This window comes from Lactuca saligna, chromosome 8 (genome assembly GCF_052625555.1).
Source record: "Lactuca saligna cultivar CGN05327 chromosome 8, ASM5262555v1, whole genome shotgun sequence".
Lineage (NCBI taxonomy): Eukaryota > Viridiplantae > Streptophyta > Magnoliopsida > Asterales > Asteraceae > Lactuca > Lactuca saligna.
Genome location: NC_136424.1, coordinates 616,039 through 630,131, shown reverse-complemented (window position 1 = coordinate 630,131; position 14,093 = coordinate 616,039). Strand labels below are relative to the sequence as shown.

Genomic DNA, 14,093 nt, shown 5'->3' with positions numbered 1-14,093 from the left:
ATTTCAAGCATAAAGTATCAATTTTCGGCAAAATAGTTTGAAAATAAAAGTTACTTTATTTTAATGTCGTTTAATTCTAATAACATAAAACAAAAGTGGTTATTGAAATGTTACCTAAACTAGTCAAAATCAAGAACATAAGACAACAAAGATATAAGAGAAATGATTTTAGCTTCTTTTACTTATAGATGTATGTTTTCCTATGAGTTTTATAGATGTATGTTTTCCTATGAGTTTTGTTGTTTAAGCAACATGAGATAAGAAATATATTAGTATCTTTACTTATAGTTGATTTCTTTCACTTCAATTTTTTTTCTTAAGCAATACAGGATAATAAATATAGGACACAAAAAGATACATTTTTTTTTCTTAAGCAATACGGGATAATAAAGATAAGACACAAAAATATACATGATAAAGACGAATTTGATCCCACACCATCATGGTAAATAAACTTAATAAACTCATTTATTCTATAAACAAGTGTCTCCTTAAAAATTAAAATAGTTACATAATTCACTAAATATTTTTTATCCTTTGGAAACTTTTCCAAATATTAAAGTTAGGATTTTAGATATCAACTTAGTGTATAATTGTTATTGCATTTGATGTCAATGATTAATAATTGTCAACTACATATGTTTACATGTAAACGTTATAACTAAATAGTTTTAACATGCGCTACGAATGAGATTTCGTCTGGTTAAATCTAAAACCATCAGCTCCTCAAATAGGAAACATATTTCTTTTTAACAAATGAAATGAAATAAAGTAATACAATAGATCAACAACATACATTTGTAAACAACAATATTGTACCTATATTCATATATTGCCGGAGAACACTTTCAAAATAGAGATGTTACAAATATAAATATTGTTTACGTCACGACAATTATTTTCTTGGTCCATTTACACTTTAGCTCCAACCCATGATAGATATTATAAAATGAAAGCCCTTTGTAAAGAATAGCAACTTTTGTTTGGCTCTTAATGTTGAGATGTAGGTGTCACTTAACGATGATATTAATTTCTATATAAATATTACCATCACATTTTCGGATTGAACTTATTAATTGTGACCGTTCATTTATTCGTCGCAAAGTTTATACCAAAGATTTTTTATTAACGAAAACTCTAATCTTTTTTTTTTTTTTATTTTTTTTTTTTATTTTTTTTTTTTTTTTTAGTTACTACGGATATATAACCATTACGTTTAATTAATGCACTTATTAATTAGAATAACCAAAAACTATTAACTTTTGATACCTGTAAAATAAAAACCATGTAATTAATACAATCATTTCCATTTTATGTTAAAACAAACACAAAAATATGAGAAATATTAATAACTCTAAGATAAAACAATATAATTAATATTGTCAGTTCTATTTCATGGTAAAAATGTTGGATTTTATTCAAAAATAATCTAAAATAAATAGTCAAAACTACGAGTTTAGCAATGGAAGCAAGTTCACATTTGAATAAACTAAAATCATTTTACCCACCAGGATCATTTTGTAAAGATATGAAAGATTAAAACAACCATAGAAAGAAACGTGTTACAACCTTTGAAAAATTTGATTCTCATCAGAGATGGAAGTTGATGAAGTGATGCATTAAAATCCAAGGCTAAATCCCTCAAACCAAGGCATTCTGACACACTCGAGGATATGCCTAAATCCCTCAAACTAAGGCTCTGATACCAACTTGTAACAACCCAAAAACCAGATAAAATTTTTCATTTTTAAAATAGGAATCACAATCATAATTTTTTTTCCAAAAATCCATTACATCAAAGACATGTCAAAATATTAGAGTATCGATATCAATAAATGAGGAAAATGTTGGAGAGTGAATGTTGTGTCATCAAGCCGGGTCCTTCCCTTTAGTACCGGAAGTACCTGAGAACACCCAAATAAAATGTAAGCAAAAGCTTAGTGAGTTCCCAAATAATCATATAACATACAACCACAGAATACCATGCGACATACATATAGTTACAATGGGCTACGCTCATGGTCATTACCTGGAATGCCATGGGATACCCCCATGGTCTGATATCCAAATGTCATGGGCTACCCCCCATGTTCTTTACCTGGAATGACATGGGTTACCCCTATGGTCTTTACCTGGAATGTCATGGGATACCCCTATGGTCTGATATCCAAGTGACATGGGCTACCCTCTACAACTTTATGAACACAAGAAGAACCCTAGCATGTGCCTATGTATTTTGAAATTTATATGCTAGAAGGGATTACATACCTCTTGTTGTTATGTTTCAATAACAACACAAATCTTCAATCTCTTGTCTTGGAAAGCAAGTACCACAAGCGTAGTACCTCTAATGGCTCACAAACACCACAAGAAAATGGAGAGGCAAGAGAGAGAGAGAGAGAGAGAGAGGGGAGAGGCTAGAAATCGGCTTTAAGGCTTCTTAGAATCAAGTGGCCGATTTCCCTTAGCCAAGGAGTCTTTATATAGGGTAGAGATTAGGGTTTCAGTCTCTATCATTATCTAATTGCTTGCCCACCAAGTAATCCATAAGATAAGTCTAGAACCCTATCCTTGGACGAATTCTAGGGCCTTATCCCCTTGAATTCATCCACCTCTCCCTTAGGGCATCCATTTCCCTAATTTGCAACTCTCACATAATTGCAATTCAGCCCCTGTAGTTTAATTAATTACATTTGATCACAAAATTAATTCTTAATTAATTATTGACCAATATTAATTAAACAAATATGATTTCTCCTTTAATATATTATTCCTATAATATATTAATAAATCATAATAACATCTTTCTCTATTATTTCTCCAGTCAAGTTGCTTTGGTGAAGGCATCCCAAAAGGACCATGCACAACCGGATCAAGTACTTATCAAATATGATTATGGGCCCGATACATAAGTCAAATCAAAACCATCGAGGGGCCCTGATATCGCTTTTACCTTCTTAGGATAAAAGAAACAGATAAACTTCGACTTATATGCATTTACTACTCACTAATCAAATTATATACAACAATGCGTTTTATGACATCAATTTATTGATGCGGTTTCGCATCATCAATGTATAATCAATCAGCAAACGATAAACCATATATCTTGGTTTTAAGACCATATGCTATTATCGTCTTGCGATCACTCGTGATAGATTCCATGAAGTGATTCCAGCAAGCGCGGGTTTATTCCAATGCTCAAAACTTATTTATAAGCACTCATGAATGTTGTAAAAAAAACCTTTGTTATGTCCAATTCATGATAGTCTTCATTCATACCTACCTCCAACATATGAACGACTGTGGACCATTTGAATAATTCGATTATTCTTAATTAACTCAGTTATTCAGGAAGTCAAAACATGCAAAGCAAAATAATAGTCAACCACTTAACATAAGATAGTAACTGTACTAATAAATAACACTCCTTTATTTAATCATCAAATGTCAATTACAATTATCTATTACTTATATCTAAACTATATAATCCAAACTAACATCGTCCTTCAGCCCAATGCTCCTAGCGTGCTACAAATGTTTAACCCTACTCAGTCCCTTTGTAAGCGGACATGCTGGGTTATCCTCTGACGATACCCGATGTATAATAAAGTGATATTTTCTATCGATATATCGAGATCTACCATGATCCCTCGGTTCCTTTGTCAAGGTAACCGCTCCTTCATTATCACAGAAAATTTCCATTGGCTCCTCTATGGCAGGTACAACTCCAAGGTCTCCAATGAAGTGCTTCAACCATATTCCCTCCTTTGATGCTTCGCTTGCTGCAATGTACTCTGATTCGCACGTTGAATCAGCTACGGTTTCTTGCTTGGAATTTTTCCAAGTCACTGCTCCTCCATTAAGGGTAAAGACCCAGCGTGACTGTGAACGGTAGTTGTCCCTGTCGGTATGGAAATTGGCCTCACTATACCCTCGCACCTTTAAGTCATCACTCCCTCTGAGAGGTAGAAACCATTCCTTGGTCCTCTGAAAGTACTTAAGGATATTCTTGACTGCAGTCCAATGTGTTCTGCCAGGGTTCCCTTGATATCTACTGACCATGCTCAAGGCGAAGGCCACATCAGGGTGAGTACAAGTCATAGCATACATGATTGAGCCTACTGCGGAAGCATAAGGTACTCAGCTCATCTTAGCTATCTCGGCTTCAGTACTCGGACTTTGAGTCTTACTCAACTTGGCATTACTTTGGATCGGTAATTCTCCCTTCTTCGAGTTCTCCATACTAAAACGTTTTAGTACCTTGTCCAAGTAAGTATTCTGACTAAGTCCTATTAGTCTCTTACTTCGGTCTCTCACTATCCTTATTCCTAAAATATAGGAAGCCTCTCCGAGGTCCTTCATAGCGAAACACTTCCCGAGCCAGGACTTAACTTCCTACAGTGTCGGGATGTCGTTTCCTTTGAGTAATATGTTATCTTCATGTAACACGAGAAAGCTAACTATACTCCCACTAGCTTTGACATATACACATGATTCATCTTCGCTTCGTACAAATCCAAACTCTTTGACTTTCTCATCAAAGCAAAGATTCAAACTGTGAGATGCTTGTTTAAGTCCATAAACAGACTTCTCAAGCTTGCACACTCTATTGGGATGCTTCGCATTGACAAAACCCTCTGGCTGAGCCATGTAAACATCCTCATCCAACTTCACATTAAGGAAAGTGGTTTTGACATCCATTTTCCATATTTCATAATCATGAAATGCAGAAATGGATAGCATCACCCTAATAGACTTAATTTTAGCAACTGGTGAGAAGGTCTCATCATAGTCAAATCCGGGAGTTTGAGTAAATCCCTTTGCAACCAATCGCGCCTTGTACGTGTGCACATTCCCATCCATGTCCGTATTCTTCTTGAAGATCCACTTGCACCCAACCGTCTTACGTCCAGTCACATTGTCAACCAAATTCTAAACTTGGTTGTCATACATGTACTGAATCTCGCTGTCCATCGTCTCTTTCCATTTCGCCGACTCCGGGCCTGCCATGGCTTCCTTATAGCTATTAGGTTCATCTAGATTTACTAGTGTACTATCACTAATATACGTGTCCCATTCGGTAGTAATATGAAAACCATACAACTGGGGTTGAAGTCTAACTCTTTCGGAACGTCTAAGAGGTAAGGATTCGTCAATTGGTTCAACCGGAGTTTCCTCCTCGGGTTGAGCGCCAGCGTTAGAGGTTCCTTCATCGCTTGAATCTTGAATCTCTTCAAGATCAATTTGCCTCCCACTGTCTCCTTGTTTTATGAGTTCTCGCTCTCGGAAAACCCCTCTCCTCGCAATGAAGACAACATTGTCACTCGGTCTATAGAAGAGATATCCAAAGGATTTATGCGGGTAGCCGATGAAAATACATCGCTCACTACGAGGTTCGAGCTTGTCGTGAGTCTCTCTTCTTACGAAAGCCTTGCAGCCCCAAACCTTGATATGTGCCAATGAGGGATCTTCCCAGTCCACATCTCGTGAGGTGTTAGGGACTAAGTTAAGTATATGGGCGGAAGTCTCTAAGGCATACCCCCAGAATGAGATGGGTAGTGAATCACGACTCATCATGGAACGAACCATGTCCAACAAGGTTGGATGACGCCTCTCAGCCACACCATTCAACTGCGGTGTCCTAGACAGCGTCAGTTGTGAAACTATTCCGCATTCCTTGAGATAGTCATGGAATTCAAGACTTAGGTACTCTCCTTCTCGATCGGATCGAAGCATCTTGATTTTCCTGCCCAATTGATTCTCCACTTCTTGTTTAAACTCTTTGAACTTTTCAAAGGTTTCTAACTTGTGCTTGATTAAGTAAATATACCCATATCTACTATAATCATCGGTGAAAGTCACATAGAAGCAGTTTGCGTCCCTGGTGGTGGATCTAAATGGCCCACACACATTGGTATGTATGAGATCCAATAAACCCTCACCCCTTTCACAAGTACCAGTGAAGGGTGACTTGGTCATCTTTCCAAATAAACAAGACTCGCACACGTCATCATCCCTAAAGTCGAATGACTCCAACACTCCATCTTTTTGGAGTTGGGCTATGCATTTCTTGTTGACATGTCTAAGACGAAAATGCCACAAGCATGCTTTATCCAAACCATTGGAAGAATCCGCACACAACACATCATTTCCTAAGTTATCTACAACCATAACAATTTCATAAATTCAATTACAAGGCAATGCTTCAAATATAAAACACCATTTAGATAAGCATAAATTGAACCTTTCTCATTATCAAACGAATATCTAGAGAGAGAGAGGGAAGTGATGGGAGGTGTGAGGAATGAAGAGGGCTTCACCTCTTATTTATAGGGGCTGGAGGGTCACTCATGTCGTGAGCCAGCTGGAGACACTCAGGCACAGCCTGGTGCTGACACGTGGTATCGCATACAGGGTAGAAATCAGCCGATTTTCAAAAATTCATAACTTTCTCATATGAGCTCCGTTTTTGACATTCTTTATATCCACGCGTAGGTAAAAATAATATCTACAACTTTCATTTAGACTCTGTCAACTAATTCTCAACCAATCTTAAATTTAACAGTAGGAGGAGATTATACTGTTAAATGTCCGCGTAAAATTCATAACTTCTACATACGAACTCCGTTTCCGTCTGTCTTTTGATCATTGAGTTCCTATTAATGAGATCTGCAACTCTCATTTAGTTCGCGTAGGCCAAAAACTGCTCGAACTAAAATTTGAGTTTCGGGTCATGCACTGTTATGTCAAATCTTAGAAAATTCCTAACTTCCTCATACGAAGTCAGATTTGGGCGTTCTTTTTTTTTGTATGTTCTCGGTTTAACGTATACTGCAACTTTTGTTCAGATTTCTAAGGCTAAAAAGTCCCTCCATCATAAATTCACTATTTACGTCTCCCGGTGTCATGCCGGTTTTGACGAAAACTTCGACTGGTCATAACTTCTTTGTTATAACTCGGATTTCGGCATTCTTTATATGTACGGAACCCTTGAGACATATTCTACAACTTGTTTAACATTATTTATTCTAAATAATCTTTTGTCAAAAGTCATTTTCAACCCCTATTATCTCTAAATTCACTAGTCCGGATCTACGGGCGTTACACAAACATAGAATGGGCCCCGCCTGACATCGGACCCCGCCTGGTACACATAAAACACATAACACATACAAGAGTTATGCAGACAACAAGCATACTAAGCATAACAAACCATGGGCTGGCATTGGTGCCTTCGACCCGCTAAACATAGTGAGAAAACTCACCTGAAGATTAACACACAGTAAAGCCACTGGAGTAGTTGAAAGACTGCCCATGTCCCTGAACACATACATCTCATATTAATCATCTCTACTTAGCTCGTAACACAAGTATCACTTAATAATACTTCATAATATTTTTCTTATTCACTGTTATTATTTTTATAACAATCGGTTCATACATAGTTATGTGTTTCAATTATTAGGTTAAGCTTGTCTCTCTCTTTGACCAATAGAACAACCTAGCTTTTAGACAAGGCATATTACTTATAATTAATCAACTCGTTAAATAATAAAATCCTGGTTTTGTTATATAATATTACGCAATAGCTATCAAATAGATATTATCTTAATCCACACAACTTAATTAGTCAATAAACTCATCTTATAAATAATTAAACCACAAACTTACCTTCATAATATTTTTCCATGTTTTTGAAATCTTAATAATCATGCAATTGGATTTAATTAGGGGTAAATGTCACAAAAACACTCTTTTTACACAAAAATTCGATTTTGACACCGTATTTTTTTTGTATCAATTTTGATACTGTGTTTTCCAATTTGTTACAATTCTGATCACTTGACCGGTTAACCAGGTTACATGATGGCGTGTCAGTTTTGATGACGTGGCATGATGACATAATATGCTGACGTATCAAAATTGATTTTTTTCCCATAAAAAACACTAAGTTTTCACTTTTTTCGATTTTGACACTAAGTTTAACTTTTTATTTCAATTTTAACACTATGTTTTTTTTGTTCCAATCGAACATCTTTTATCAAATTTTGTTCAATTTTATCTATTTTCTATTTGAAACCGTATAAATATATTTTTTTATTATATTTTAAACCGTATAAACATATATTTTTCGTTTAAAAACCACATTTTTATTTAAATACAATGTGTTTTTTTTCATACATTCAAAGCATTAGTTATATCATGAGAATCACACTAACCATAAGCTTCTAATAAGATATAAAAATTTGATGGGTTGCAAACTTGATATCTGAGTTTTGATCGACTACACGCTTCCAAACCTCCAAACACATTTGAAATTTGCATATTTAATATAAAATACAATTTTTATATAACTAATACATATTTATATATAAAATTATGGTTTAAGTGTAAAAAAATATATTTATACAAAACTATGGTGTTTAAATGAAAAAGAAAAACATATTTATACGGTTTTAATGTATTAAAAAAAATATTCATACGGTTTCAAATAGAAAATTGTCAATATTGAACAAAATTGGAAAAAATGATGTTCGATTTGGAACAAAAAAACATAGTGTCAAAGTTGAAAGAAAAAATTAAACTTAGTGTCCAAATCGAAAAAAATTAAAAACTTAGTGTTTTTTGTGAGAAAAAAAAATTCAATTTTGACACGTCAGCATATAATGTCAACATGCCACGTCATCAAAACTGACACGTCATCATGTCACATCAGCATGTAACCTGGTTAACCGGTCAGTGTGGCCAGAATTGTAATAAATTAGAAAACACAGTATCAAAATTGACAAAAAAAAACACAGTATCAAAATCAAATTTCTGTGTAAAAAAAATGTTTTTTGTGTCATTTATCCTTTAATTAACCTATAAAACCTTGCCGCTTCATATTAACATTCATTTTAATCCAATGCCCAATTTTGTTTCAGACCTTTATGTATCCCACTAAGTCAAACCTAATTTCAAAAATAGGAAAGAGAGTCAAATAGTTGTATACCTCCTAACATCAACGTCAAACATGAGCTTATTCATCTCGTAATCGGCATCCTCCTTCCACTCCGGAGATATCAGCTTCTCCGGCGACATCAACTCCTCCTATGATATTATGAAGTACGATGACAATTAACATATTGTGAGGTTTCTAAAAAATTAACATATTGTGAGGTTTTTTAAAAAATTAACATATTGTGTCGTTTCTAAAAAATTGAAATTTTAAAAATTACAATAGTACGATGACAATTAACATGTGATTTGTGAGGTTTCTAAAAAATTAAAATTTTAAAAATTAGTATATATAAGAAATTGTTGTTGGACATCAGATTGCTTTCAAGAAGACGTGTTTCTCGCACGATACAAAAAGAGACGGAAGCACCGGTTCTTGCCAGGTAGCAGGGGCGGAAGAAAATACAGAAACCATGATCTGTCAGTTATGGTCCCTCGGGTTTAGCCTTATGACCAAATCTGTCCTACATTAAAATATCTCATCAAAACTGATTTCTTGAAAATTACAATTTAAACCCTATACTTATATGTTTAATTTGTACTTAAATATTGTTTTTTACTTTATTTATTGTCATTATTAAATATCAAGATCTATTAGATTTGTATTCTAACATTTATTATTTTATTATTTCTATCAATTTTTTTTAACGGGAAATCTAACCTACTCCTAATGTATGGTTATATAGCCACCATTTTTTTATAGTTATATGTTTAATTGTTTTTTTAATATTTATTATTTTATTATTTAATTAACCTTCTAATTTATGTAGCCACCATTTTAATTCGCTAAACCCTTTTTTTAATAAATAAATAAATAAAAATGTCGAAAGATAGGACATTACACATATAATATATTTTTGCTCACCAATGATTTTTAACCAAAGCTTACACCGATCACATGTTAATATTTTGTTTCTAGAAACTCTTCCCCCCAAATCTATTAACATTTGCATATTCAAGATTATTGAAGTGGTACAAATCTCAAGTTGCTAGATCCTCATCCATCAGTGGTGGCCACAAAGCTACTGGAAAGAAAGCAATTTAGAGACTGTGGAAAACAATTCAACATGATTGCTTGCTCTTGGTTACAGTTCATGATTCATGACTGGATTGATCATATGGAGGACACCCATCAGGTCCCATTTATCAGATTGATAACAACGATATTTTAAATTACTTCTCCATCATTCTACTTCAAAAAAAAAAAAAAAAAAAAAAAAAAAAAACCTTGTTAATCATATTGGAAAATTGTACTCTACACATCAAAGTCCACCTCACGTTTTCTGACCAACGATGCCCCTGTGACAGATTGAAATTGTAGCTCCCGAGGAGGTTGTCGGTCAGTGTCCCTTGAAGTCGTTCAAGTTCTATCGGAGCAAAGAAATTTCGACAGGATCGCTTCAACCCAACACTGGTTTCATTAATAGACGGACACCATGGTGGTAAGTGGGCCATATGTGAATGATTTATGGTTTGACTCTATACAAGTCAAATCACATACAGCTTGTGTTATATCTTAGGAACTGATTTGAGCAGGGATGGAAGTGTTATTTATGGAAATGACGAAGCGGGTATGCGAAAGGTAAGAGCCTACAAAGACGGAAAGTTAAAGATTTCGAGAGATGGACTTCTTGAACATGATGACATATGGATTCCTATATCGGGCGATATACGAAATTGTTGGGCTGGTTTCTCCTTGTTGCAAGCTTTATTTGTCAAAGAGCATAATGCTATTTGTGATATGCTCAAGGTAAGTGGATCTCTCACACACACACACATATATATATATATATATATATATATATATATATATATATATATATATATATATATATATATATATATATATATATATATATATATATATATACTAGCAGCATACCCGCGCAAAGCGGCGGGGCGTGTAAATTCTTCCGGTGATATGTTTCCTCTACAAAAATGTTATGTTACAAAAGAAAGTACATGTCGAAGACAAAATAATCAAACTATGGTGTTATTTGGGAGATGAAATCATTTTTTGTTCCTAGACGGTGGACTTTATAGCAGAGGAGGGAACAAAGAGGTATATGCGATTGGAGGGATATTTGAATCAACATGCTAAATTTAAGGATATCTAAAAGGGTTGAAAATTTGAATGAATCCGGGATTTGAGGGAACCATATCAAATTGCTGAGAAATATAAGGAGATTTGATGATAAACATTTGAATTCAAAATGTGGTTAAAATTTAATATTATTTTATTAATAGTTACTTGTACTATTAGCTTCATCATTTGGACGTCTTAAAAAAAGATTATTATTATAATTAATCTATTTTTAGAAATAGTTAGATTTCTTTTATAAGATAGTAAAGATATATATATATATATATATATATATATATATATATATATATATATATATATATATATATACACTAGTTTATAACCCGTGGGAACCACGGTTATAAAATAAATTAAATTTCTATAATAAAAACTTAAAATTATTAATCAATTATTTTAAATAACTTATTAATTAAGAGATATTTTTAGTTATATAAAATTATAATCACTGATTTAAATAAATATGTGAAATTATATCATTTTATAATTTATTTTAATTTTCATTCTAATGTTATTAATTTAATATAATTAAAGTGAGAAATTTAAAATATGAAATTTGAAATAAAGAATTAATAGGTTGACAAGTGGCATGCATTAATTAGGATGCATAATAGAGTGACACATGATAAAAAGGAGAATAAATATGCATTAATTAAGAGTATTAATAGGATGACACATGTCAAAAGGAAAATAAAACTATTTTTTTTATTAGAATAGGGATATATATATATATATATATATATATATATATATATATATATATATATATATATATATATAACATCTTGTTTTTCAAAATGGGTATTCAAGAAACTCAGTTAGTATCATTGGTCCAAAATAGGTTTCTCCTTGAGTTTTTGACAATCTTGTTTGCAGGAGCATTATCCAGAATTTGATGATGAGAAGCTTTACCAACATGCAAGATTAGTAACCTCAACAATTATTGCCAAGATCCACACCATTGATTGGACTGTTGAACTCCTCAAGACTAATACCCTATTAGCAGCAATGAGAATCAACTGGTAAGCAAGCAAGTCACAAAACATAACCGACACAAATGAAGGCTACAAGTGTACAACTTCATTATGATTCTTTATTTTATTCTAGAATTTGAAAGGATAATTTTTTTTTGACATTGACCAACATTATTTTTGGTACAAGTGTGCTTGATCAAAAAAAAATATATACTGATCATTTATAGGTTTATTGCAGGTACGGCATTTTTGGGAAGAAAGTGAAGGATCTATTTGGGAATATATTCGGAGCTGAACTAAGTGGATTGGTGGGTCTTAAAAGGCCACAAGATCATGGAGTCCCTTATTCTTTGACAGAGGAGTTCGTAAGCGTCTACAGAATGCACACAACATTGCCTGACAAAATATTTCTCCGAGACATTAATGATGTTGTTTCAAATCACAAATCAGCTCCACCAATCCAAGAAGAGTATTACTCTTTATATATATATATATATATATATATATATATATATATATATATATATATATATATATTCATGTGATTTTTTGAGCCACTTGTAAATAATATTGCTTAAAGGTTTATATAATATTTATAGGGTGAATATGAAGGATATGATTGGGAAAGAAGGAGAAAGAAGATTGTCTAAAATTGGTATGGAGAAGATGTTGGTATCCATGGGTCACCAGTCTTGTGGAGCAGTCACATTATGGAATTATCCATTATGGATGAGAAACCTTGTGGCTCATGATATCAATGGTGAAGAGAGAACAGATCTCGTAGACATGGCTTCCATAGAAAGTATGTACCCATAGTAACTTTAACACACACACACACACACACACACACACATATATATATATGCTAATGAGATGAACAGTTTATAGAGATAGAGAAAGGAAGGTTCCTCGGTACAATGAGTTCAGGAGGAACTTGCTAATGATTCCTATTAGAAAATGGGATGATATGACTGATGATGAAGAGGTTATTGAAGCGCTCTATGAAATATATGGAGATGATGTTGAGAAGCTTGATCTACTAGTGGGGATACATGCAGAGAAAAAGATACAAGGTTTTGCCATTAGTGAGACTGCTTTCTTCATCTTCGTACTAATTGCTTCAAGGTGATTCCCTTTTTCTTGAAATTGGTTAACTAGTCATATGTTTCGTGATATTGTTGTTTAACTGTGGTTGCAGGAGGCTTGAAGCAGATCGTTTCTTTACCACTAATTTTAACCCACAAACGTACACTAAGAAAGGACTACAATGGATCAATAATACTGAGAGCCTGAAATGCGTTATTGACAGACATTTCCCTAATATGTCAAAAACTTGGATGAGATGCTCGAGTGCATTTTCTGTGTGGGACTCAGATCCTAATCCCCCTAATTATGTACCCTTGTATTGGCGCTTAGCCTGATCGTAATATGTCAACTTCATGATGTTTCATAAACTTTAGTATAGAAAAAGATAATATGTATGGGTAAATAGCGATATTTTCCTCTTTGTTAAGGCGAACAGTCTGGACTCTAGATGCAATGTTTGGTTCATATCGAGATGTTGTAGAAGATGAAGGGTCCATATGGACAATAGGAGAATATTGGTATTGAATATTTGAATAGCATTATATATGGTTTGAATATTTGGATTTTGAATTTGTTTTATCTATTAAATTGAAATTTTGATAATCCAAAAATCCAAAGAACACTTTCATATGTCTTTATTTTTAGTTTTTAATACCATGGATATATATTTCTAGAATGTCTAGAGTCTTAGGATGGAGGGAGTTCATTCATCCCAACCCACATTTGATGTAGGCGCACATTTCTCAAATCGCATTTATAAGTTACAATCATCCCATCCTAAACACTTAGAAATCCGTCCTCTCAACCAACACATTTTGATATTAATATACAAACAAAACTTACAACTGCGTGACCAACCATCCTTCTACCCTTAGAATTCAAATTATGAAAACTCAATCAATTAAATTGTAATTTGGTTTATTCGGATCAAT

General features: G+C 33.4%; 1 protein-coding gene across 1 annotated transcript in view; it reads left to right on the top strand.

The window, feature by feature from the left end:
- The window catches only part of LOC145010859 (alpha dioxygenase), a 71,380-nt gene extending 57,669 nt beyond the window's left edge, over positions 1 to 13,711 (top strand). The window contains exons 3-10 of the mRNA XM_078969420.1: positions 9,987 to 10,136; positions 10,309 to 10,442; positions 10,537 to 10,750; positions 11,978 to 12,123; positions 12,314 to 12,544; positions 12,675 to 12,877; positions 12,957 to 13,200; positions 13,274 to 13,711. Coding sequence (XP_078825546.1) covers positions 9,987 to 10,136; positions 10,309 to 10,442; positions 10,537 to 10,750; positions 11,978 to 12,123; positions 12,314 to 12,544; positions 12,675 to 12,877; positions 12,957 to 13,200; positions 13,274 to 13,496 — 1,545 coding nt within the window. The 3' untranslated portion in view covers positions 13,497 to 13,711. The remainder of the gene's footprint in view (positions 1 to 9,986; positions 10,137 to 10,308; positions 10,443 to 10,536; positions 10,751 to 11,977; positions 12,124 to 12,313; positions 12,545 to 12,674; positions 12,878 to 12,956; positions 13,201 to 13,273) is intronic.
- The last annotated feature ends 382 nt before the right edge of the window (positions 13,712 to 14,093 follow it).